Genomic DNA, 25,761 nt, shown 5'->3' with positions numbered 1-25,761 from the left:
GACCCTCGTGCCCAGTGCAGGAGGAAGATGGGCCGTGCCTGCTTCTCTCCGGTGTCCGGCGAGCACGGGCTCAGGGGTGTCCTCCCTCCAGGCTGTGTTCGGGGCCGATGGAAGTGTCTGTCCTGAGCGCGGGCCAGGCAGCTGGCCACACGCTCTGCGTTTCCCTGGGGAGAGCCTGGAACAGCAGGTGCCTGTGTGCTTCTGGGACTCCATCCCCTTCTCGCTTCAGAGCTCGAAGTCCTGGGTGTTGAACTTGAAAAGGCCTCAGAGGGTGTCGTGGATTTCACAGGCCCTCCACTGGGTGGCTCCTGGGGGAGGGCAGGGGGCCGGAGGTGACCTGGGTGGTAAGCAGCGGGGTCATTCAGACGTGCGGGATCTGAGCGGGCCTGCAGGCCGGTGGGCCCGAGTGCTGCCGACGAAGTCCATACTGCGGAAGGGCCCTTGCTGGTTCCCAGGCCACAAGCCCCTGCCCCCAGGACCCCTGCCCTTCTGAGCAGGAAGGACCCAGAGGGGGGAGAGGAAATGACCCCAGCTGTCCCAACCCACAGCAGCCCAGAGGTGGGGCTGCAAATGGGTGGATGACAGGATTCAAAATGGTGGTGCTGACCCCTCCCCAATTCCCCCTCAACCTTCAGATCCTCACCACCCCCCCACGCCATCTGAGGTGCCCTCTGCTCTTCGTCCCTCCCTGTCCTGCCTTCGGCCCCTACTCTGCCTTTTTGAAGTGACCCGGGCATAAGGAAGCCTTAGGCAGCGTCCCTGGCCTGAACAACAGAAGGAAATTGCTTTGTATTTGGGGTTAAAGCTGGCAGAGGGGTGCCCTGTCACGCCCAGAGACCCCATCTCCTTTCGGTCATTGTGGATGATTTCATGGGCCGGGTGGGGGGAGGCAGAGCCCAGTGCCCCAGCCTCCACGGTGTCCTCAGCTCTGGTGAGCATCTGCTGACAGCCCGCCGATAGGAGCCCCGGGCCTTGCCCCGCCCTTGGGGGACATCCCTGATAAGAGCAAATTCCACCCATGGGGGGGGGGGGCAGGCTCTTTTCTTTCTCTCTTTAGCTTTGCAAACATTTGCCAAAGGACTGACTGAAATCTCTGGTTGGCAGGCCACTCGGACTCAGTGGGCGGCCTGGCTGGGCCAGGGCTGGGTTCCGGGTTTGCTTTGGGGTAGGGGCCCATCCTGCTGGAAGGTTCCCTGGGGTGGGAGAAGCCTGCGGGACGTTCCCTGACCCTGCAAGGGGAGTGGACCGTGGAAAACTAGAAAGCCAGTGCTGACACGGGGTGGAGGGCTCATCCCGGGCCTTCTCTGCGTGTAAATTCCTCGTGCAGCGTCTTCAGAAGCGAAGGACACGTGCAGGTCGCAGCCTGCCCTGCCCGGAGGTTGGTGTCTCCGTGGGCCCTGAGGTCCTGGGCTGCAGCAGGGGCCGCCGCCAATGGAGCAGAAGCGGGCCTCTGGCAGGAGGGGGCGGGAGGCCTGGCCGGGGTCCAACGCGGCCTTTCCCGACGGCCCATTGAAACTGTGTTGGCAGAAACGAACACCTTCTTGAGATTCCTGCCCGGACAATGGAGGAGAGACTTGCTTTAAGGGGTTCGTGAGAAAGGCTGGGGGCCAGGCGGGCATAAAAGCGGGGCCTGGGCTGGGGGGGGGGGCACCTCAGCCCCGGAATGAATGAAGGCATCCGGTGGAGGGGGCCGGACGCGGGCCCTGCTGTGTCCCCTCCCAGGTCCTGCAAAGGGCAGGGGGTCGTGGGAGATTTCGATTCTTGCGCCCTCCCACCCGCAGAGACCGTGAAACTGGAGTTTGGGTTTGGGTTTCCTCTTGGAAACGGGCAGGAGGTCCAGGGGGGGAGGCGGCCCGGAGTGTGCAGAGCCCGCCCCCTGCGGAGAGCCCGCCCCTTGCGGAGAGCCCGCCCCCTGCGGAGAGCCCGCCCCTTGCGGAGAGCCCGCCCCCTGCCGAGAGCCCGCCCCCCGCGGAGAGCCCGCCCCCCGCCGAGAGCCCGCCCCCCGCGGAGAGCGAGCCCCCTGCGGAGAGCCCGCCCCCTTGCCGAGAGCCCGCCCCTCGCCGAGAGCCCGCCCCCTGCGGAGAGCCCGCCCCCCGCCGAGAGCCCGCCCCTCGCCGAGAGCCCGCCCCTCGCCGAGAGCCCGTCCCCTGCGGAGAGCCCGCCCCTCGCGGAGAGCCCGCCCCCTCGCGGAGAGCCCGCCCCCTGCGGAGAGCCCGCCCCCCGCCGAGAGCCCGCCCCTCGCCGAGAGCCCGCCCCCTGCGGAGAGCCCGCCCCCCGCGGAGAGCCCGCCCCTCGCCGAGAGCCCGCCCCCTGCGGAGAGCCCGCCCCCTTGCGGAGAGCCCGCCCCTCGCCGAGAGCCCGTCCCCTTGCGGAGAGCCCGCCCCCTGCGGAGAGCCCGCCCCCCGCGGAGAGCCCGTCCCGGGCTGGGTTTCCGAGCAGTGTGGGCCCCAGGCCACGGCTCGGGTTTCTGGCACCCCGCTCCTGACCCGGCTCTGACGAGATGTTTCCTGCCCCAGACAAAGTGTGAAGTGTAATTCGATTTGGAATTACTTATCGAATTAGATGAGCCCTGTGTGCCTTTAAAATCCAGGCCTTGATCCCGTCCGCACAGTGTGTCGGATTTGGCCGTTTGTGTTCAGTGTTTGCATTTCGGAAGGAACAGGAAGTCCCCTGGTGACATTTATGAGGAGTTTGTAGTGGCTGTGGGGGGTTAATGGGGACACAGGAAAAGATCCGTGCTCAGAGCCCTGCTGGCCTCACCTTCTCTGCCCACCCCAGCAGCCCTGCCCCCCAGCAGCCCTGCCCCCCAGCAGCCCTGCCCCCCAGCAGCCCTGCCCCCCAGCAGCCATGCCTCCCAGCAGCCCTGCCCCCCAGCAGCCAGGCCCCCCAGCAGCCAGGCCCCCCAGCAGCCCTGCCCACCCCAGCAGCCCTGCCCACCCCAGCAGCCATGCCCCCCAGCAGCCATGCCCCCCCCAGCAGCCATGCCCCCCAGCAGCCCGGCCCCCCAGCAGCCCTGCCCCCCAGCAGCTATGCCCACCCCAGCAGCCCTGCCCCCCAGCAGCCATGCCCCCCAGCAGCCATGCCCACCCCAGCAGCTATGCCCACCCCAGCAGCCATGCCCTCCAGCAGCCCTGCCCACCCCAGCAGCCATGCCCCCCAGCAGCCATGCCCCCAGCAGCCATGCCCCCCAGCAGCCATGCCCCCCAGCAGCCATGCCCACCCCAGCAGCTATGCCCACCCCAGCAGCCATGCCCTCCAGCAGCCCTGCCCACCCCAGCAGCCATGCCCCCCAGCAGCCATGCCCACCCCAGCAGCCATGCCCCCCAGCAGCCATGCCCCCCAGCAGCCATGCCCACCCCAGCAGCTCGCAGGGCACAGCCCCTGTGCTCAGGGTTGGAGGCCAGCTGTTCAGTCTCAGCTCCTTTCCCTTCTTCCTTTTGGCTTCTTTGGTGAATTTTCAAACTTCGATCATTTTAAACTTTCCCTCACCCTTCTCTGGCCACAGAGCCCTGAACATCTCTCTGTGTGTTGATAAAAGTTCAATTAAGAAATAACACAAATACATTCTAAGTTCCCATTAGTTATTTTTGGAGCTAGGGGTTCCATGGAGCTAGGGGTTTGATGAACACCCCCAAATTGTCCAGATTTATTTGTGGGTGTCTCCTTTAATGTGTATTTTTTTAGGGAGGGAGTCCTTACCTTTCGACGGCTTCTGAAAGAGGTTTGCGATACACACACTAAAGTCCTGGACTGTCTACCAGACTAAGTTCCTTACATAGAAGGGACTACTGTGAATAATCTGTCTGGAAGTTTGGGGTAATAAAATTTGAATAAACGGACTTCATGTTCCTGTGTGCTACCACTGTTTTCATTCAGACTCGTCTTAAGCCTGTATTGTCCTCTTTTTTTACCGTGTGCTCAAGAAATATTTTTTGAATGAATCGATGTGGTGGTCCTGGTCCACTAGGACCCCAGGATCTTTTTCTGTCATTATTGTGTATGGCCATTTCTTGAACTTCGTCTTCCATGACAGTTCCCTCTCCAAGGTCTACCTGCCTCTGTGTATCTGGGTTCCAGGCCCGATTCCTTCCCCTTCTCTCTCCTTCACCTGCATGTCCAGAGTTGGTTAACAACAGCTTCTCCCCCCTCCCGGCCACTTACACCAGAAGTGGGGAGTCGTCTTTGTGGCCCCTGTGGATTTTGTTAGCTCAGTGGGGCAGCCTCCTGGAGGTGGAGTTTTACGATGAGGATGGGCGTGTTGATAGTCTGTTCCGAATGGGTCCGTCTGGAGCTTCGGCCGGGCAGCAGGCGGGTGGGCTTTGCCCACCCCTGCACCAGTGTCTGGGAGAGCTGCAGCTGACCCCGAGGGGGCCCTGGAAGCCGGCCGCACTGCGCCGGTAACGTGCTGAGGAGCTCCAGCCAGGCTTGGCCTCAGCCGCCTTTTCTCAGAGGTTCTGGAGATTTAAATGCTAATGCCCCTTGACAGACCTGGGGCACACTGGCCCGCAGTTCCTTGCCAGCTGGCTGGGCAGCAGCTCCCGGCAGCTCCTGGGGAGAGCACCGGGGGGGGGGGGGGGGGGGCTGGGGCCAGGCACCTCCTTCGGCCTTCCCATGGCGCCCCAGAGCCAGATGCCACACGCTCCGACCGGGACGAGTGACCGGAATAGCGCCCGGCGCACGGTGAGCCCAGCGCACTCTGGCTGCTGTGGTTAGCATCCCTCCGTCCTCGTTCATTCATTCGTTCAACAAACATTTCGTATGGACGCGCCTGTGCCAGGCACTGTAAGAAACTGGGGGTATGGGAGCGAGCGAACCTTGCATGCGGGACACGTGGTAAAAGAAACCCCCACAGTTGTTATGGAGACTGCTTAAAAGAGGGGGTGCAGGCTCCCCAAGAGAGCAGTGAGGGCCAGTGGGCCGCGCTGTGGGGCGGGGCCTGCAGGACTGAGGACACCGGGAGGCAGGGGAGAAGGAAGGAGCCACACTTGTCACCCTGTCCACCTTTGAGAAGTCCTGTTGCAGGGGACAGGGAGCACCTGCTGTCTGTGGGACCTCGTGTCCTGGCCAGGAGCTCGGATGCTGTGGTGGGGTCTCCAGAGGCCCCACAGCCTGCAGTGTGGCCTTCCCGGGGTCACCGATGGGGACTCCAGGGCGCCTGGGGGTGGAGAGCTGCCCAGGCCCCTACCTGTGCCTTGTTGGGCGGTGAAGTTGGACTTTCTGGTGGCTGAGACCCCTGGGCAAGGGTGTGGTGGAGAGAAAGAAGTCTTCACCGAGGGGGCGGGTGCGGCCGGGATGCATTTTCCCCAGGGGAGGGGCCTGGAGGAGTAGCTGGTGCCCTGACACCAGGCTACCAAGGGGCCCTCCTGGATCTACTTGGTGACTCTGGTCCCACTGTGGGCCCATCGATGGCCTTCTGCTTGGCCCTGTGGGTGTGACTAAGCACGGAAGTATGGAGGGCGCATCTGTGTCCCAGGCTTTGAGAGCCAGGCCCGGGAGGGCTGAGATCCGGGAAAGGCACTGGCTGCACTCTGAGAGCTTTGTCCTGGGGGGTGCGCCAGGCTGTCAGTGTCACCTGGCTGCCCCTCCCTGGCTTAGAGCAGAGTCAGAGCCGCCTCTGTGTTCCGCTGACTAGGCTGATGTTTGCAAGGATGGGACTGTCAGGGATGTTCCTTCGAGGGCAGGCAGAGCAAGGGGCCTGGGTGTGGGTTTCCAGGTCGGGCCTTGCTAGCTGGCTGTGCCGGGCCCTCTGCCACGGGGGCTGTGATGAAGCGTGAGCTTCCCCAGAGGTGCCCCCCCCCACTTCCTGCCCCAGCCAGATAAGCATCCACAGCCCCGGTCCCAGCAGCCCAATAGTTGGCTCCTTTCTGGGGCTGACTCCCAGCCAGATAAGCACCCACAGCCCCCGTCCCAACGAGGTCCCAGCGAGCCGCAGACGACGATCCAGTCCCGTCATCCTTGGCAGGCCCTGGGGTGGGGGGATGTGTCCCTGGGTGCAGATGCCCTCCCATGGCACTGGCCTGGGCTGTGAGTTTCAGCTCCCACAAAGGCACCCAGAAGAGCAAGGTCACCGGTGGGGCTCCGCCCATTCCCTTCCCTCCCTGTTCTGGGAACCCCTCCTCCACCCTAAATCCTGAGAAGAGGCCCCAGCAGGCCCCCATGGTGAAGGAGGGGCAGGTCTCCAAGGCAGGCAGAGCTAGGGCAGCCCCATCACGGGCCAGGACCAGCTGCCACCAGCCTGTGGGTGGCGAGGGCCCTCCTGGGAACCTGCAAAGAGAAATTGTCTGGCTGGTCTGCCGCCCCCAGCCAGAATCGCCCTTGTGAGGAAAGCCCGATGGCCCTGGGCACCGGACCCTCAGCCCCGAATGTGGCATCGGGGCCTCAGCTGGCCTCCAAGCTTTCGGCACTCATGGGTACAGTGGGACTCTTCAGTCCACTCCGCTCACTGCCGTCCTTTCTCCCCTAATATGGCAGCTTACTGAGCTGTAATTCCGTCCCATGCACGCAGAGTGTGCTGCACAATTCATTCACAGCGGCGCATGGTCTTCTCTGTCTGGTTGCAGAACATTTTTCATCTCCCCAGAAGGAAACCCGTATGCGTGGAGCAGCCACTCCCCTCCCCTGGCCCCTGGCAAGCACCCGCCTGCTGTCTGACCCCGGATTTGCCAGTTCTGGACATTTCTTATCATTGGAATCGCACAGTATATGGCCTTTTGTGTCCGGCTTCTTTCACTTCCCATAATGTTGTCGAGGTTCATCCGTAGTGTGGCACATGTCAGCTATTGCCGCTTTTTAAGGCTGAATAATAGTCCATCGTGTGGATCTATCACATTTTGTTTATCCATTCATCCCCTGGTGGTCGTTTTAGGTATTTCTTGAGTAGCTACTTTGTGCCACTCCCTGGGCGAGGAGTCGGGGATACCACTGAGCAAGCCGCAGCCTCAGAAGCTTGCAGGGGAGGATTGGGAAGGGTGGGTCAGGGACTCACGGCCCATTTTCCCAGGTGGGGGGCGCAGGGAGCAGGCCCCTGTTCCTAGCTGCAGAGCCTGGATGAGGTGCAGGGAAGTGCAGCTCCGGCTTTGACTGGGGGAGGGCCGTGTCGATGATAGTCCAGACCAGAGGCTTTATGAGAATATACTGGGTTCTGTTAACAAGGAGGCTGGATACCCAAAGAACCAAAAACAGAGACTCAGACAGATATGTGTGCACCCATGTTCCAGAGGCATTATTCACAACAGCCCAAAGGTGGGACCAACTCAGCAGTCCAACAGCAGATGGTGGGTATACAAAGTGTGGTCTGTCCGTGCAGGGGAATATTATGCAGCCTTCAAAAGGAATCATGACACAGCCTACAACATGGATGGACCTTGACAACATGAGTGAAGTGAAATAAATGAGACACAAAAGGACAAATATGTATGATCCACTTATATGAGGTTCTTACAGGAGCCAAATTCAGATAGAGAGTAGAACAGAGTCTACGGGGGGAGGGGTGTTCGGGTTTAACAGGCATGGAGCTGCTGTCCAGGTCATTGACAAAGTTCTGGGAATAAGTCGTGGAGATCCCACACTGTTGTGGATTAAATTCATCAAAACAGACTCTAACATGGTAAAATGATCACAGCCTAGTCTTACGTTACTACAGCAGGGAGAAGAACGAGGTGGAGGGACGTGTAAGCCAGAATGTAAGATTCCCCCAGCCTGGGAGCCAGGGAGAGAGGGGCTGACCTGGGGGAGAAGGCATGATGCTGTGGCAGGGGCCCAGCCCCCAGAGCTAACCTGGTATTTTCTCCTCCGAGGAGGGGGACAAAGGGGGGCAGTTTGTCCCCTCTTCAGCTCCCCTTTCTCAAGGGCTTTCCTAAGCTGGATTCATAGCAGCCAGGAACAGTAAAAAGAGGCAGGTGATGCTGTGTGACCTTGGATAAGTTACTTAACTTCTCTGAACATGACTGGTACACTTAAAAAAATATATGGCTTCTTCTTGCTCTGTTTATTGACGAGAGTGTAGCAATCTTGATTGTGTATGTGAAACCTCTTATTTTTCTGTTAAGAACTTCCCTTTCCTGTTAATAGCATTTGATGAAATTTGGATGTAAAACAAAACAAAAGAAAAAATCAGGTGACAGGGCCTTGGGAAAGAGTGAGGTCCCAGTCCCAGGCAGGGGTCACTGGGGGAGGTGGATAGGACACAGGTCAGGGGGAGGCAGCTGTGGACAGTGGTCTGCCCATCATTGTGGAGGGGCCTGCAGGCCAGTCTAGGGTGGCCGAGCCTTCCTCCCTTCCCGCTGCCCCCCCAGGGGAGACTCTCCGGACCCCATCCATTCCACAAGTATTGACTGAGTGCCCCTCACCACAGGGCTCTGGAGGTCCAGTGGGGATCCACACAGGTCGCTGCCACCTGTGAGCTCACGGTCTGTAGGGGGACACAGACCTCGATTAAATACCACAGAAAGAAGCAAGTGTGACATTACAGGGTTGATCCGGGTCAGTAAAGGCCTCCTGTTGATCGATTCCAATGACATTTGAGACAGTCCCTCTGGGGCCTCAGTTTCCCAGTTTGCAAGAGTGGGTTGGACTAGAACTCTGTGCTATGTTACCGTTTGCCACATGTCGCTATTTAAATGTATCGATCAAAATTAGCCCTGGCCGGATTGGCTCAGCGGTTAGAGCGTTGGCCTGCGGTCCGGAGAGACCCGGGTTCGGTTCCCGCTAAGGGCATGTACCTTGGTTGCAGTTTGTCCCCGGCCCTGGTTGGGTCGTGCGGGTGGCAGCCACTCGATGTGTCCCTTTCACATCGATGTTTCTCTCTCTCTCTCTCTCTCTCTCTCTCTCTCTCTCTCTCTCTCTCCCTCCCACTGTATCTGAGCAAAAAATGGAAAAATGTCCTCGGGTTAAGATGATAAAAAAAAAAAAAATTAAAATTAAAAAAATGTCAAGTCTTCAGTTGGACCCGCTGCATTTCAAGTGCTCAGAAGTCACGTGTGATAACAGTTGGCGGTTCCTCAAAAAAGTGTAAGTGCTGTGCCCATGTGACCCAGCCTTTCCACTTCTGGGTTGATGCCGAGAGAAAGCAGGGTCTCAAGGAGGCGTCACAGCCCTTCACGGGGGTGGGGGTGGGGTATTCAGACAGAGGCAGCCCAGCAGGTGAACGGAGGAGCAGGTGAACGGAAGGTGTGGCTGGACCCCCCCCACCCCACGGTGGGCTGTCACTCAGCCTGAGCCAGGAAGGAAGCCCCGCCCCCGGCAGCATGGCTGGGCCTTGAGGACACTGGGCAGTGACATAAACATGACAGAAAAGGGCAGATACTGTGTGATTCTTCCGTGAGGCACCGGATGGTCAAATTCACACACACAAAGTGGGAGGGAGGTGGCCAGGGGCTGGGGGAGGCGTGGGGAGTTAGGGTGTAGTGGGCGGTTTTATTTAGGAAGGGGAGAAAGGGCTGAGACCACGGGGCTGGTAGACGACAGTGTGACCCTGACTCAGGCCGCGGTTAAGGTGATACGTTTTACGTTTACATGTATTTTACCACGATTCTTAAAAAGGTCCTATGTGGCTGCCATATTGGACAGCGAGGCAGAGGATTTTCCATCCTAGAGACAGGACTGCGGCCAGCCCTTCCGCCCGTCTGTCCGTCCCAGCTGGCGCACCCGGGGCCCTCCACCCCGGGCCCTCCACCCGGGGCCCTCCACCCCGGGCCCTCCACCCGAAGCCCTCCACCCGGGGCCCTCCACCCGGGGCCCTCCACCTGGGGCCCTCCACCTGCGCTGCTGGCTCCGCGGGGAGGGCTCACCGTGTCCGGCCTCCGCCTGCTGCCGCCTTCGCACGTGGGGGTCCTGGGGGGGCCCGCAGCTCGCCTGGCTCTCAGGTCACTGCCTGGTGGCCGAGGGGGCCCCCGGGGGAGGCGAGCGGACCCACCTGTGCAGCAGGAGGGGCTTGTCGTGTCTCCAGAGTTACTTCTGGAGCAGGCCCGGTGGGCAGGATGTTTGCTTTGGTTCGGGTTTCTGTCCTGGAGGGCGGTGCTGTGGCGGGGCCAGCTGGAGCGGCGGCTCCCGGCCGTGCAGGGAAGTCGGGGTTCGTGGTCTCCCCCAGGACTGCTGGGGAGGGGGCGGAGGAACTCGTGGGGGAGGGGTGGAGAATGCGCCCAGACCCTCGGCAGATGGAAGCAATTTCCAGTCACGTGGGCAGGGTGGAGCTGCCGCCTGAGAGGGGCCCCTGGCCACATGTGGGCCTGATGCAGCTCTGCCTTGGTTTACTTAAAGGTGCAGGCCCAGGGAGAGGATTTCGGAAGGGGCAGGTTGTGCAGGGAGGCGGCCCCTGGCCTCCTCCCCGGTCCTGGATGGTGGGGGTCCCGCCTGGGCAGTGTGGACCCTGTGGGGCTCCCTGGGTTTTGTGCGCATTGTGTTGTGTTCTCACCCCCTTGGTTCTCTGGTGGGAATGCTTGAGAAAGGGAAGTGGGCGAGGGGCTCCTGAGATACCCGCCCACAGCCCTGGCATCCTTCCTCCCTGGAGGCCGGTGCAGGCTGGGCTGGGGCCTCCTGTCAGCCCCTCCACCCCTTGTCCCAGGGCAGCGGGAGTGGGCATGCGGCTGCCGGGCATCGCTGGGCCCCCTGGGGCGCGGGCGGGTAGAGTTGGTTATTTCCCCAGGAAGTGGAAACGCAGTTACGAAAACTCGGCAGTGACCTTCTGGCCTGGCACCCGTGTCCTTGGCTCGTGGAGCCAGGGCTGGAGTGGTGGTTCAAAGGGCATGGTGGGGGCAGCTTGGGCGCCCTGGCAAAGGCCCCGTGGGGCAGCTGGGGGGTTGACCAAGGAAAGGTGTGTGTGGGTGCACTGTGGCACAGACTTTGGTGGGGAGCCCGAACTGGACTGGCGTACCTCAGGTCCCCCGTGGGCACCCCCCACCCCCAGCCTCCGACCTGGGCATGTGGGCTCGAGGGCCCCAGGGGAGGGGCTGTGAAAGGAAGAGGTTTCTGACCTGCAGACCGGAAGCTTGAGTGGTTCTGAGGAGCTCAGCCCCACCTGCCTGCCCGGGGGTGACCCGAGAGCAGAACCTCATTCTGGCCTGTGGGCGAGGGGCACTCAGGTGCTGGGCTGTCAGGGAAGGTGGCCACCTGGCTCCAGTCCCAGGGAGCAGGGCCGGTGCCCGGGAGCTGCGGTGCCCGGGAGCTGCGGTGCCCGGGAGCTACTTGCCCCAGAACGGCAGGCTCTGCATCCAGGCTCCTCCCTCCAAGGAGCCCACTGGGCACTCCCCCTGCCCAGGGCTGTCGGCGGGAGCCTGGGGTCGAGCACCCCTCAGCCAGGAGTGGCAGGACGGACAGGGCTGGTCCCCCTCCAGCTCACAGGGCTGTCCTCTCCTTGTCCTGGCTCGCGCTGCTGGACCTGAGCGCCCTGCAGCGGGGGTGGGTCTCTCTGGGCAGGTGAAGATGGAGAGGCCCACCTGAGCACCCGGGCACTGCCTCCTCGGCGCAGTTCTCCAGGGTGAAGCTCAGGTGACGAGAAGATGGGGGCAGACTGGTGGAGACGGAGACGGGTGTGAGGGTCTGGTGGCGCTCTGCGGGCCCGGCCACGTGCTGCCAACCGCCGGTGCCTTTTCCGTGGCACCGTGGCGAGGGGCTTCAGCTCCACGTGTTCCTCGGGGATCTCTTGGGCCGCTGAGCCTCAGTTTCCCCATCTCAGAAATGAGGCTCATGCTGGGGGCCGCCTGAGGATGTCGGTGCTTGGCAGGCACCTGCCGATGACCCCTGACCCCTCTGCTCTTCTTTCTGCAGCCACCGAGGCGGCTCCCGGCTGCGCTGGCGACATGGCCGACACCCCCAGAGACGCCGGGCTCAAGCCGGCACCCGCGACCCGGAATGAGAAGGCCCCCGTGGACTTCGGCTACGTGGGGATCGACTCCATCCTGGAGCAGATGCGCAGGAAAGCCATGAAGCAGGGCTTCGAGTTCAACATCATGGTGGTCGGTGAGTCCCGCCCCGGGCCAGCAGACCTGCTGCGGGCGGTGCAGGGGCACTGTGTGCATGTCACGGGCCTGCCGAGGTCCCAGCTCCTCAGCGGTGCTGGCCGCCCGGTCGGGAAACCTCAGCTCTTGGCCAGCGGCCCCCCTTTTAGCTTCCGCTGAGGCGTAGGCCCCCTTGGTCCCACTTGAGCCTGGCCTGGGAGTCCTGTGCCGGCCGTCCCCACGCCCAGCAGCCTGCTGGAGGCTTCCTGTCGGCCCTGACACTGGGAGGGTCATGGGTCCTCGAGACGTTGCAGAAGCGGTAGAGACGATGCTAAAACGAACAGTGATAATGGGAGAAACTGTGAAGTGTGTCCCAGGCGTAAGGGGCCGTGGCTGGAACCTCGGACGTAGCTCCTGGCCTGAGCTTAGCCAGGACACAAACAAGGTGGGCAGGGGGGAGGGAGGAGTGGGGAGGGCCGGTCCTGGGCTGCTACACGGCAGGTCCAGGGATTCCCGACGTCAGCCTCCTGTCTCCCGGGAGCCATACTTTTCCTCGAAAGGTCATCCAAGTTGGAAAATCAGTCAAAGTTCATTGTTTGGAACATGCTGGTGAGCATGGCTTCAGGCAACTCAGTGCAGGGACGGGCAGAGCAGCGGGGCTTGAGCCTGCAGTCGTGTGTGTGTGTGTGTGTGTGTGTGCGCGTGCATGCGTGCACACGCGTGGGCATACGTGTGCGTGGGCATGTGTACACAGTGCTAAGTCATGCCTGGTGCAGGTAGGCATCTTGTAAGTGTCTGTGGCCATTCCCTCTGTTGACCCTGTGGTAGAAGGTTGTGGCCGGGCCCCTGGCGCCGGGCCGCTGGGTTCTACTCCCCACTGTGGGCTCGGTGCCTCGGTGTCTCCCTCCGTCAGATGGGAGAATGAGGGCACCTGGTTGTGAGGTTACATTGCCGACCAGGGTGGTGCCGGGCACAGTGAGCGAGAGCAGGAGCGGGACCTGCTGGGCGGCAGCAGCGAGGCCGAGCCTAGCTCCGGAGGATTCCGAGCAGGAGGGACCTTGGTCGCAGCTGGGCCCTCTTCCCTCCTGCCGTAGGAGGGGACTTGGGGTAGGCACACAGCAAGGTCCGAGTGCTTGAGGCTCAGAGCTGCCCAGGAGCCACGAGGGGCAGGCCTGGTGTGCTGGGGTTCACTGGAAGGTCCAGCCCTCAGCTGCAGGGTCTGTCCCTGCCCCGGCAGCAAGGCACAGCTGTCCACCGTCTGGGCCCATCAGGCCTCCTGTGGCAGGAAGTGACCCAGGGACCTCTCTCCGAGGCTAGAGTCACCGGGCTGCATGCTGGGAGCCCGGCCCCCGGGTCTTTGGACCAGAACCCAGCAGCGCAGGCAGCCTGGCTGGGGTTGGACTATGGCAGGTGCCCAGACCTCCCTCCGGGGTCCTGGGGTGGGGGACTCTGAGCGGAGCTTCTCCTTTGAACCAGCTAAGAGAGGAGCCAGCCCCCCTCCTCTGCCCCGCCCCACACCCCGCTCTGTGTCTAGGCCCCTCTTGGAGGGAGCCTTAGAGCTGACGGGGTGGTTGGACCCCTGTGGTCAGAGGCATGGGGTCCACCCTGCACTGTGAGAGCTTGATGGCTGCCTGGCTCCACCTGACCAAGCCCCCCACTGAGGGGTGCTGGGGGTGCTGAAGGGCGATGCCCAGACACTGCAGTGTCTCGTAAATCTCCTGTCCGGAGCCCCACCGACCCCGCTGACGGTCCATTCTGTCCCCAGGGCAGAGCGGCTTGGGGAAGTCCACCTTGATCAACACCCTCTTCAAGTCCAAAATCAGCCGGAAGTCTGTGCAGCAGCCCCCCTCGGAGGAGCGCATCCCCAAGACCATCGAGATCAAGTCCATCACGCACGGTGAGGCCCCTGGGGCTGGGTCACACCTCCCTCCTTCCTGAGGCTGGGTACCGGGGTGCCGAGCCAGGACCCCTCTCGAGCTGGACACCTGCAGCAGCACCTCTGGGCACGTCCACTTGGGTCAGGGGTGAAGGGTCAGCTCTCCAGGACCCCTGCGGCCCAGTCAGGCTGAGCTCATAGACACTTAGTTTTCCACTGGAGATCAGGGCAGCGCCGTCCTGGTAAATGTCGCCAGCCCCTGCTGGATGTCCCCGGTGGAGGCCCTCATGTCTCTGGCATAACCTGGGGTGTCATCGCTGGTCACCCTGGGGTGCCCCAAGCAGGCCTCGTTGGGGCAGGGCTGGCCAGTGGGGGCTCCTGGTACCAGGCGGGGCCTGGACTGCTGGGTGTGGCGGGGTCCTGGGCTCCCCCTGAGCTCGGCGGGTGCTCTGATCCGTGCAGATATCGAGGAGAAGGGCGTCCGCATGAAGCTGACGGTTATCGACACGCCGGGCTTTGGGGACCACATCAACAATGAGAACTGGTAAGGGCTCCGGGGCCCTGCGGACATGGGAGCCGCTCCTCAGGGCGGAAGAGCTCTAGTGGGGTGCGGGCCAAGCCTGGAGGAGGGGTCCCACAGTGTGGGCCCGAGCAGAGCAACCCTGGGAATCTTGCCCTCCCCCTACCCACCCGAGACTGAGGTCTACGTGAGGCTGTGGTCCTCGCTCAGAAAGTCATGCACCCGTGTGCACTGGAAGCCGGGGCTGGGATCTGGGAGTAGGCGACCTGCTGGGGGCGCTGGGGAGCTGCCCCCGAGCTTGGTGGGGGGCGTGCAGGCTGACCGGCCCCGCACCCCGCAGCTGGCAGCCCGTCATGAAGTTCATCGACGACCAGTACGAGAAGTACCTGCAGGAGGAGGTCAACATCAACAGGAAGAGGCGCATTCCCGACACACGCGTCCACTGCTGCCTGTACTTCATCCCGGCCACCGGCCACTCGTACGTGCTACCTGCGCACGGGCTGCATCCTGGGGCGGGGCGCGGAGGGGCGGGGCCTGCCTGTGACCTCTCACCCTCCCTTTCCACGGGCATGGAGAGCTGAGGACCTGGATGGCTGAGCTGCTCCCAGAACTCCACGGGGCGGAGGCGGGTGGCCCTCCCTCGCGCCTGCCCCCACTCCGCCAGCCACAGGCTCACGCACAGTGTCCACTCCAGCCTCAGGCCCCTGGACATCGAGTTCATGAAGCGCCTAAGCAAAGTGGTCAACATCGTCCCGGTCATTGCCAAGGCCGACACACTGACCCTGGAGGAGAGGCTGTACTTCAAACAGCGGGTAGGGCTCCACCGCTGCCTGGTCCTGGCCCCACCTCGGTCCTCGGTCCCAACGTGCCAGGATTTGATTAGACGGAAGAGAAAGTTGGAAAGGGGTGATCTCCATCCAGGGGACAGTCTCTGCCCGGGAGACAGGTGGCTGCCTGTTCCTTCTCTGCCTTGGTCCCAGTGCCGGCGGTGTGCGGAGGGGTGTCTGAGCAGGTGGGCAGCCCTGGGCCACTTCTGCCTATCTGGGCAGGACCACCTGGGAACTTTATTTATTTTTTTATCCTCACCCGAGGACATTTTTGCATTTATCTTCAGATAGAGTGGGAGGGAGAGAGGAGGGAAGAGAGAGAGAAACATCAATGTGAGAGAGACACATTAACTGGTTGCCACCCACACAACCCCAACTGGGGCCAGGGACAAACTGCAACCGAGGCACACGCCCTTAGTGGGAACCGAACCCAGGACTCTACTGTCCGCAGGCTGATGCTCTAACCGCTGAGCCAAGCCGGCCAGGGCCCACCTGGAAACTTTCAAACCCAGGTGCTAGGCCCCAGCAGAGCCTGTGCCCAGTGGGCGTGAGTGAGGAGGCCCTTCTGTCTCATCCCCCGAGCTCGGGCCCGGTGCCTGGGATTCCCCAGCATGCTTTGGGGAGCACAGTCCCCTTGCCGTGGGTGTGTCTGGGGAGGGAAGGGAGTCAGCAGCCTCCATGTTGCACACAGTGTGAGTCTGTGCTTGGGCCAGAAATGGCAGCTGTTCGAGGGGTGCACCTATTGAACTTCTGAGTTGGGCGCATGTCACTGCAAAAGGCGGTGACAGATGAACTCAGCAGGTGCGCGGGCTGCAGAGGGGACCATGCAGGCATTTGGGGCCACATGAGACAGGGGTTCTAGATAGAGCTCAGGACGGGGGACTCAGCAGCCCTGAGTGTGACGAGCTGGAGAGGAGACAAGGAGACACTCCGGACAGGGACCCGGGTCCCTCGGGCCACAGGTCTGGCAGGCAGGTCTGCCACTGTCCCTGCACCACCCGGGGGCACAAGAACTGGGGACTATCAAGATCATCAGCCCCCCAGAGCCTGCCCTTGACCCCAAGCCTGGGGCCCCTGACACTGGAGGTCATGGCAAGGGCAGATGCCATTGGGCAGGTCCCCACATTTCTCCCCTCTGGACTCCCAGATCACTGCCGACCTGCTGTCCAATGGCATCGACGTGTACCCCCAGAAGGAGTTTGACGAGGACGCGGAGGACCGGCTGGTGAATGAGAAGTTCCGAGTGAGTGACTCGCCCTGGGCGCCGAGCCTGCTGGAGGGTGTGGCCGGGGTCCTCCTGTTCCGTCCAGGGTCTGGGGAAAGCGGGTGGGATGGCCTTGGGCCATGAGAATGCACTCTGGGCCGGGGGGGCTGGGAGTCCCAGTGTCCACAGGGAGCCCCCAGGGCCTTGGTTTTGGGACCCCAAGCTCAGGCGGCTCCTCCGGGGGCCCACACGTGACCCACGCTGCCTGCCCCCCCCAGGAGATGATCCCGTTTGCCGTGGTGGGCAGTGACCACGAGTACCAAGTGAATGGGAAGAGGATCCTCGGCAGGAAAACCAAATGGGGCACCATCGAAGGTAATGGCGAGCTGCTGTCCGGGGCCGCTGGGCGGATCGCGAAATACAGCCGCCTCTGCCTCGGGAGATGCCTGTCGAGGCCTGAGCTGGGCCCTCTCAGCACCTCATCCCTTGCGTTGCCCCCCACCCAGCCCTTTGGGGAAACGGGAAGGGGTAGGCCACTTGTCCAGGAGCCACAACCATTGGCTGGTACAGCTGTGCCTCCCCTGGATCCCCACGGCGGGGAATACCCAGGAAGGGTCCACAGGCATGCTGAGTGGCCCTGGACAGAGGGAACCACCTCTGTTGGCTGGGCTGTAGCTCCGTCCAGCTCTGAGAACCAGAGGCTCCCCGCCGTAGTAATTCCCGGGACCGCCACATCTCAGTGGCTTGTGGCTGTCGTAACCGTTAGCACAGACTGGGTGCCTTCGGATAGAAATGTCTTCTCACGGATGTGGGGGCCAGAGTCCAAAACCAAGGTGTCAGCAGGGTCTGCTCCTTCTGGAGGTTTGAGGGAGAATCTTCCAGGCCTTTTTCCTGGCGGCTGCCGGCCATGCTTAGTGTCCTCGGCTTGTGGGCGAATCCCTCCACTCCGCTGCACCGCCCGCCTTCTGTGTCTGTCTTCCTCTCTTCTTGGGGAGCCGTTTGTCATTGGCTTTAGGGCCCACCTTTCTTTCTCCACATCACTCCCTTTTCGCAAGGACTGAGGGTTGGGAGTTGGACATAGTTTGGGGGACACAGTGCCCCCCATTACGGGCCCGGATGGGCCTGAGCCTTTCATTACTTTCCTCCTCTCTGCTCCGCCCTGTGTAGAATGGAGGAGGGGACAGGGCAGACGAAAAGGGGCCACTGTTCACTGGAAGAGAAGGAGGCAGAACGCTTGAGCCCCGCTGCAGCCCCGAGCCCGGCTCTGGGAAATCGGGCAAGTGCCCGGTCCCCCAGGGCCTCAGTTTTTACCCTCTGTAAAATGGGTATTGTGTTCCAAGACTGCAGTCAAGTGAGAGAATGTGCCAAGACCGTTGGTGTTTTGGGGCAGCATGTTTTTAAAGAAGTTGGAAGAGCCCTGGCGGGTTTGGCTCAGCGGTTGGAGCGTCGGCCTGCGGACCAGAGAGTCCTGGGTTTGGTTCCCGCTAGGGGCACGAACCAAAAAGAAAGAAAGAAAGAAAGAAGCTGGAAGTGAAAACTGTAGGCATTGAGCACACCCCCGGCTCGTGGTACGGGGATTATTACATCCACGCGGCTCCCTGTAGCTGTCTGCCCCTCGGGCAGAAAACATGCCCACGCTCCAGAATCCATGTGCCCACCTGCACAGCAGTGACCTTTCTCGGGGGCCCACGTGAGTGCTGGCGGTTAGGCGCAGGATGGTGTTTTCCAGGTGTGCCCCGCAGGCTGCATGGCCTTTGTTCAGCTTGACCCTGGTCCAGGGGTCTTGACCCTAGAGGTGTCCCTAAAGGCTGCTCACCTCCCTGTCGCAGGCTTTACCCCGGGCTTGCCCTGCCTGGGCCCCTCCTCGTCCATCTCCTCCCTTCCTGAAATCTCGCTGTTTTGGGACCTTTTTATGAAGGCGTGTTTTGGAGGGAGACCTTGGGCCGAAGGAGCAGTGGGGACCTGGGAGGGACCAGAAGGGCAGCATGTGAATTGTCGGGCCTCTGCTGCCCCCTGGTGGTCAACTGGCTCGCAGGTAGCCCGCAATGGGGCCGGGAAATGAGCGAGGCTGGTTTTGTCTTGCTCCCGGGTTGTGTCCCGTTCCTGCCGCAGTAAGTGACCTGTGTGTTGTTGAGGCACCGCCAGCTCGGGTCGAGGGTCGTTTAAAGCAGCAGCCCAGTGGATCTGGGGGCGAAGGGGCAGTTCCTCCATCCAGCAGCCTCCTCCGAGACCCCCAGACAACTTCTGCCCCGTCCCTGAACCGTCCGCTCCGAGCTCGCCTTGGGAGTGTGTCACTAAGTGCTTTCGCCTCATTCCTGTGCCCCCGCCCGTACCGTTACCCATCCTTGGAAAGCGCCTGGTGTTTCAGGAGGAAGGGGTGTGGCGGAGCCCACAGGTAGTCATTTCATCCTCTCTCGGCCCTGAGAGGTGGGCGACATCATTACTCCCATTTTCCAGATGAGGAAACCGAGGCTCAGAGAGGCCAGGAAGCTCCGTCACAGACTCACACTCCACTTCAGGGCCCCCTGCTTCCCCTGGCAGAAGGTTCTAGAGTGGGCACAGCCCTGCGGGGTAGGGGGTACAGGAGGAGGGCCAGGGGTGTGGAGGGCAGAGCCCAGGCAAGAGGCAATTTAAATGAAACTGGACCACCTGAGGGCTTGGCTTGGCAGAGGCTCATGGGCTTTTCACAACCCGGCCCCACCTGCACGGACTCCCGAGCTGCAGGACCTGGGCAGAGATGGGGTAGACTGTGCCCGGGGAGGACCAGGCACGGACTCCCGAGCTGCAGGACCTGGGCAGAGATGGGGTAGACTGTGCCCGGGGAGGACCAGGCACGGACTCCCGAGCTGCAGGACCAGGGCAGAGATGGGGTAGACTGTGCCCGGGGAGGACCAGGCACGGACTCCCGAGCTGCAGGACCTGGGCAGAGATGGGGTAGACTGTGCCCGGGGAGGACCAGGCACGGACTCCCGAGCTGCAGGACCTGGGCAGAGATGGGGTAGACTGTGCCCGGGGAGGACCAGGCACGGACTCCCGAGCTGCAGGACCTGCGCAGAGATGGGGTAGACTGTGCCCGGGGAGGACCAGGCACGGACTCCCGAGCTGCAGGACCTGGGCAGAGATGGGGTAGACTGTGCCCGGGGAGGACCAGGCACGGACTCCCGAGCTGCAGGACCTGGGCAGAGATGGGATGGACTGTGCCCGGGGAGGACCAGGCACGGACTCCCGAGCTGCAGGACCTGGGCAGAGATGGGGTAGACTGTGCCCGGGGAGGACCAGGCACGGACTCCCGAGCTGCAGGACCTGGGCAGAGATGGGGTAGACTGTGCCCGGGGAGGACCAGGCACGGACTCCCGAGCTGCAGGACCTGGGCAGAGATGGGATGGACTGTGCCCGGGGAGGACCAGGCACGGACTCCCGAGCTGCAGGACCTGGGCAGAGATGGGATGGACTGTGCCCGGGGAGGACCAGGCACGGACTCCCGAGCTGCAGGACCTGGGCAGAGATGGGGTAGACTGTGCCCGGGGAGGACCAGGCACGGACTCCCGAGCTGCAGGACCTGGGCAGAGATGGGATGGACTGTGCCCGGGGAGGACCAGGCACGGACTCCCGAGCTGCAGGACCTGGGCAGAGATGGGGTAGACTGTGCCCGGGGAGGACCAGGCACAGAACGGCACCAAGGGGCCTTTCCGTTTGACTTCTCTGCCCGCCCCCTCAGCCCAGGCGAGGCCACGCGCCCCCTTGCACAGGTCTGCTGTTAGTGACAGCTGTACCGTATGTTCCCTTGTCACCAGACGAACCCTAAGACTGCCTCCAGCTTCGGCCCCAGCCACGGCCAGCGTGCTGGAGGGTGCTGTGGGCACCTGGGCCACTCCCCGCAGCGTCCCCCGCGTCCCCAGAACTAACCGCTGTCCTCGGGCTGTGGTGTGTCACTGTGCTGTGTGCTGCTGTCTCTGGGCAACGTGTGGTTCCGTTCTGCTGGCTCTTGAACGTGGTGGAAACAGGAGCCCGCGGTCTGCGTCTGTGTGTCCCCGTGTGTTCCCTGAGCAGACCCCCGGCTCCAAACCTGCCCTGTTCTGCTCCCCACCCTCCCGTCCCAGGACACCCTCCTCTTCCCAGGACAGGAGAGCCCCCGGCCCACCACGCCGCTTCTCACCGCAGCTCTGTCCCTGTCGTAGCCTGGTTACCGTGCCGTCCCCTGGCTCCTCCAGGACCTCTGGAGAGCAGGAGCCGAGCAGTCCTGCCACCGTAGTGTCCACAGCGCCAGGGTGCACAGTGCTCCCCTGTGGAACAGCGGCCCCCTCTCCCTGCCCACCTCCCTGAGGCTCCTCTTGGCTGGGGGGGGGGGCAGGGCTGGGGGAGGGGCTCCGAGTGCCATTAAAGCCCTGTGTCTCCTCCGCAGTCGAGAACACCGCACACTGTGAGTTTGCCTACCTGCGGGACCTCCTCATCAGGTGAGACAGCCCTGCTGGGTGGCTGACGGGATCGGTGTGGGAGGTGCGTGAGGGGGTCCAGGCAGCAGCAGCCCGCCTGCCTGTCCGCCCCCGGAGGCCCTGGGAAGCCCTGTTTCGGAAACACCTGGGGAATAAAGCAGAGGGGACACCGGGGGGGAAGGGCTGGTTCCAGTCGGTGTGGCCTGAGCCCGTGAGATGTGGGGGCGCCCCCAGCTCCCACCCGCATCTCTAACCCCGCTCTTTGACCTGGCTGAGCCTTCTCCTGGTTTCCTTGAGCCCAGACAAGGATGGGCCCATCCTCAACCCGTTAGAGAGGGTGCCAGGGGGTGGATGGAGGGGGCGGGGCTCCAGCTCTCAGCCAGCAGGTGGGTGGATGTTAGGGATAAAGTCAAGAGGAGGGACACCCCGTCTCTCCGGGGCCTCCAGGTTGGGGGACGTGTTGGAGAGCCCCCAGGCCCCTCGGGCTCCCTTCCCACATCTGTCCTGTTGATGACAGAGGAGGGAGACTCTGACCCAGGACTAGCAGGGTCAGCCAGCACTGCACCGGGGCCATGGGCGCCCACTGCCCCTCACTGCCAGCACCCGGCCGCCGGCCTGGCCCTGCCCACCTGAGTCTGTACCCAGACCCTGTCTCTGGACTGGCCACAGGCTTGACCCATTCAAACACAGGTGTCCTGAGAGGGTTTGGGGTTGCCATGGAGACCGCCTCTCTCCTTTGCCCAGGCCTGGTCGGACTTGGGTCTAAATCGCCCTCTGGGGGAGCCCAGCAGTGGGGTTGGGGTGGGAGGGCGGCGGGAGGCCTGGGCCGGGCACCGCCTGGCGCGCCCTGCCACCTGTGCCCTCCGGTGCCCCCAGGACACACATGCAGAACATCAAGGACATCACCAGCAGCATCCACTTCGAAGCCTACCGCGTGAAGCGTCTGCACGAGAGCAGCATGTCCAACGGCGTGGAGGACAAGGAGCCGGGAGCCCCGCAGATGTAGGCGCCGCCTGACCCAGGACCCAGCCCCCGTCCCCCCGCCCCCCCCGCCCGCCCACCTGCCCCGTTTCATTTTATATCACTTACTCCGCGCGTCATCGCTCTGCCCCTTCCCGCGATGCCAAGGACCGATGAGTGCCCGCGTCTGAGCGTCACTGGCCCACCACGGTGGGCACCTGGCCGGCCCTGAGGTCTGGGGAGGCTGGACCGGCCAGGAGGGCGGGAGAGGACCCGCCCCACCCCCGCTGCCTCAGCCCCGGGAGCATGCTGGGGGTGTGCCCAGGGGGTGGGGCCCCTTCCTGCCTCCACCTCCCTATGTGGTGTGGGCATCACTCAGACCACGTAACTCAGAGACCCCCCTCCGCCCCTTGACCCCCCCAAGGGGAGAATAGTTAATTCCATGAGACGCAAGTTGCCAATTGCTTAGACGTGGCCAAGCCCACCGGCTGCCGCCCGCCCTGTTCTGGAGCAGAAAGTGCCTTTCTCTCGACCGTCCACTCAAGCCCAGACTCCCCGCTGTCCCGGGTGGGAAGGGGGGCAGGTCGGAGAGGGAGGTGTGCCTTCCTCTCCCTGTCGTCCCCTCTCACCCCCTCTCACCCCCTCTTGCTGGGATTTGATTAAGGATTCAAAGGACAAAGATGCACCCCCGCCCCCTGAATTCTGGGAAGGTCCGGCAAGGGAGTCTGGTGGGGGAGTCGGAGGAGGTGATGGCAGGTGCCCGGAGGAAGGGGCTGTGTGGCCCGTGGCTGGGCTGTTCAGAGCGGCCCGGTGGCCTTGGTTCCTGCCCTGCCTGCCCCGTGTGACTGGGCACGTATGCTTGTGTGTCTGTCTGGACATCCCTGTGGCCCGGTCGGCCACCCAAGTGCAGGCGGAGCCCTCCTGGCCCGGCCTTGCGGGCACTGCGACCTGGGAGGTGGGCGGCCAGCCGAGCCTGACTCTCTGTTGCCCTGAGTGTGCCTGGTCCCTCACCCAGGGCCCATGGAGACGCCCCTAGAGGGAAAGGCCAGGAGTCTGGTCGCCAAGCCCCCAGCTGGCTGCGGAGTGGGCTGCACGTCAGCCCGGCCCAGCTGGCCTCCTGGGCTCCCTCCCCTCTGTCCCCGAGAGGACCGGCAGGGACTGTCCACGCACACAGCGTGCTCCCCCTGCCGCCAGGAGAGGTGGGCACAGGTGGTGTGCAGACAGACCCGGGGGTGCAGACAGACCCGGGGCCGCAGCTGGTCCCTGGCGCGTGTGGGTGTCGTCAGCTGTGCGTGTTGGCCCCCACCTACCAGAGGAAGGACCCCTTCGTGAAACAGTTTACTTGCCGACTTGCCGTGTTTTTGCCAAAACCACGATTTTGAAGGACGTGTCCCCCTCCGGCATGGGGGCCGGGACGAGGGGCGGCCTTTCTGGTGGGCACACCTGCCACCCTCCCGGCCACGGGGGGCTCCGCCGCATCCGCCCCGGACGCCTTCGCTTTCCTTCTCCGCAGCCAGAGTTTGAAAAACCGTTAGTTTCACTGGGATGTGTTCCGCAGTGGCCTTTTGCTATGTGCCTCCTGAGAAATCCGTCTCTTTTTGTATAAATAACGAAGTGTTGGAAATGTATTTCCTGAAATAAATGTTCCAAATGCAAACCTGGAAGCCTCCGGAGTGGGGTTCTTCTCTCCGAACCCGGGGTGCGGGTCTCCCGATAAGAGTTAAGGTAGCAGTGTGTGGTGCCGGGGAGTTTTCATTTTATCTATTTATTTATTTATTTGGAGAGGAAGAGAGAGAGAGGTAGACACATCAATGTGAGAGAGAAACATCGATAGGCCGCCTCCTGCATGCCCCCTACTGGGGATCGAGCCCGAAACCTGGCCATGTGCCCTGACTGGAAATCGAACCGGGACCTCTCGGTCCCTGGGATGACGTCAATCCACTGAGCCACGCTGGCTGGGCAAGGAGCCCTGACTTTTATTTGGGGTTCGGTTTACAAAGAGTCTCACCTCCATGGTCCCTCTGAAGGGGACACGTCAGAGACTGCGGAGTTCGCTTCAGCAGTCTGGGGAAACTGAGGCTGCAGGTGCTGCTTTGGACAGCTCTTCTGTGCCACCCACCCCCCGGGGGCAGCCAGGCTGGAATCTAAAATGGTACCATGCTGGGCGTGTGGTGTCGGGGTGGAGAGTGTGGGCCTGTACACATGTGAGGCCCCAGGACGCATACGTGCCCCCGCAGCACACAGCGTGGGAACACACCGGGCCCTAACAGCCCGCCGGGCTGGGCCGTGGTTTGGGGTTCCCTCCTGGTTGGTGAGGCTGGGTTCAGCTGTGCTCTGGAATAGGGCAGAGGGGTGCTGACGGGGCGACTGTGTGGTGACCAGCCGTGGGATGAGCCCTCTGTGGACATGCGGGTGGTGGTGACACAGCATTACGACACCCCGCATTGCAAAACCCAGTAATGAAAAGCAGAGACAGCCATCAGAACACGTCAAAATGCTTAGGAAAAAGAACCCTTGACCGTCTGCAGACGTCTGCAGCCATGTTCTCAGCGAGTCGACCCTCAGAAAGGCTCGAGGAGGGTTGAGCAGTTCAGCTCGAGGCTCCTGGAGTTTTTCATCTAAATTTTCTTTTCCGGAAGGCTGGTTTCTTTAGGTGCTGTGCCCTCCCCTCTCCCCTTAATTTTTTGCAGGCCCTTGGACTGCATTCCTTTGCAAAGGTCATCAAAGGGCAGTGTTTTTGGATCCTGGTTCTTCCACTTAACAGCTTAACCTTGGGTGACTTAACGTTGGTCTGTGCCTCAGTTTCCCCACATGTAAAGCGATGGTAAACTGCCTAACACATAGGACGGTTGTGAGTAGATATGAGTGGGTTCATGTAAAGCATTTTAATAGCGTCTGGTCAATAATGACAGTTCCACAGACGTTAGCCATCATCACCTCCATCGTCACCACTGTTACAGGCTGCATATTCGTGTTCCCCCCAAATTCAAATTTATATGTTGAGGCACTACCCCCCCCCCAGTATGATGGTATTTGGAGGCAGGGCTTTTGCGGGGATTAAATTTAGATGAAGTCCTGAAGTTGGGGCCCTCGGGATGGGATTAGGGCCCTTTTAAGAAAAGGAAGAGACAGGAGCTCTCCGCCTGCATGCGCCCAAGAAAGGTCATTTGAGCAGAGTAAGAGGGGGGCTGTCTAGCTGTCCAGGTTCTCACCAGGAACTGAATGTCAGCACCTTGGGCTTGGACTCCCGGCCTCTGGAACTGTAAGAAATAAATCTCTGTTCTTTAAGCCATGCAGTATTTTGTTATAGCAGCCCAAGCAGACTGCCAGTCACCATCATCATCATCCTCACCACCACCATCATCATCATCACCCCCATCACCATTATCACCATCATCATCACCATCATCATCTCCATCACCATCCTCACAACCACCATCATCACCATCCCCACTATCACCATCATTATCATCCCCACCACCATCATCATCATCATCACCACCACCATCATCACCACCCCCATCACCATTATCACCATCATCACCATCATCATCCCCACCACCATCATCATCATCACCACCATCATCACCACCACCATCATCCCCACCACCATCATCATCATCACCACCACCATCATCATCACCCCCATCACCATTATCACCATCATCACCATCATCATCTCCATCACCATCGTCATCCCCACTATCACCATCATCACCACCATCACCACCATCATTGTCATCACCATCATTATCATCATCATCAACATTCTGAAACTAAAATAAAGAAAAGGATCCTGCTTTGGCCTCATCTTGCTCCTCTGCCCTGGAGCCAAAAAGAACAAATCAACCAGAAATTGAGGGCAGAGCTGACATCAAAGCTGAATGCCCTGCAGTGCCCTCTGCCCCACTTTCTGCTGTCCAGGCCTGTACACACATGCTGTCTGCCTTTCCCACGAGATCTTTTAATGTCTTTATGATAAGTAACTGGAAGTCCTTGCCTAATAAT

General features: G+C 61.8%; 1 protein-coding gene across 2 annotated transcripts in view; it reads left to right on the top strand.

Annotated features, from left to right (window-relative positions):
- SEPTIN9 (septin 9) overlaps nt 1-23,431 on the top strand; it is a 146,572-nt gene extending 123,141 nt beyond the window's left edge. For both annotated transcript variants that reach the window (XM_036267838.1, XM_036267839.1), the window contains 9 exons: nt 11,764-11,955; nt 13,699-13,830; nt 14,272-14,353; nt 14,670-14,807; nt 15,024-15,141; nt 16,304-16,399; nt 16,639-16,735; nt 20,763-20,814; nt 21,670-23,431. In XM_036267838.1, coding sequence (XP_036123731.1) covers nt 11,764-11,955; nt 13,699-13,830; nt 14,272-14,353; nt 14,670-14,807; nt 15,024-15,141; nt 16,304-16,399; nt 16,639-16,735; nt 20,763-20,814; nt 21,670-21,799 — 1,037 coding nt within the window. In that variant the 3' untranslated portion in view covers nt 21,800-23,431. The remainder of the gene's footprint in view (nt 1-11,763; nt 11,956-13,698; nt 13,831-14,271; nt 14,354-14,669; nt 14,808-15,023; nt 15,142-16,303; nt 16,400-16,638; nt 16,736-20,762; nt 20,815-21,669) is intronic.
- Nucleotides 23,432-25,761: the final 2,330 nt, after the last annotated feature.

Source organism: Molossus molossus, unplaced genomic scaffold, assembly GCF_014108415.1.
Source record: "Molossus molossus isolate mMolMol1 unplaced genomic scaffold, mMolMol1.p scaffold_m16_p_19, whole genome shotgun sequence".
NCBI lineage: Eukaryota > Metazoa > Chordata > Mammalia > Chiroptera > Molossidae > Molossus > Molossus molossus.
The sequence above is the reverse complement of the archived record's forward strand: the minus strand, read 5'-3'. Positions and strand labels throughout refer to the sequence as shown.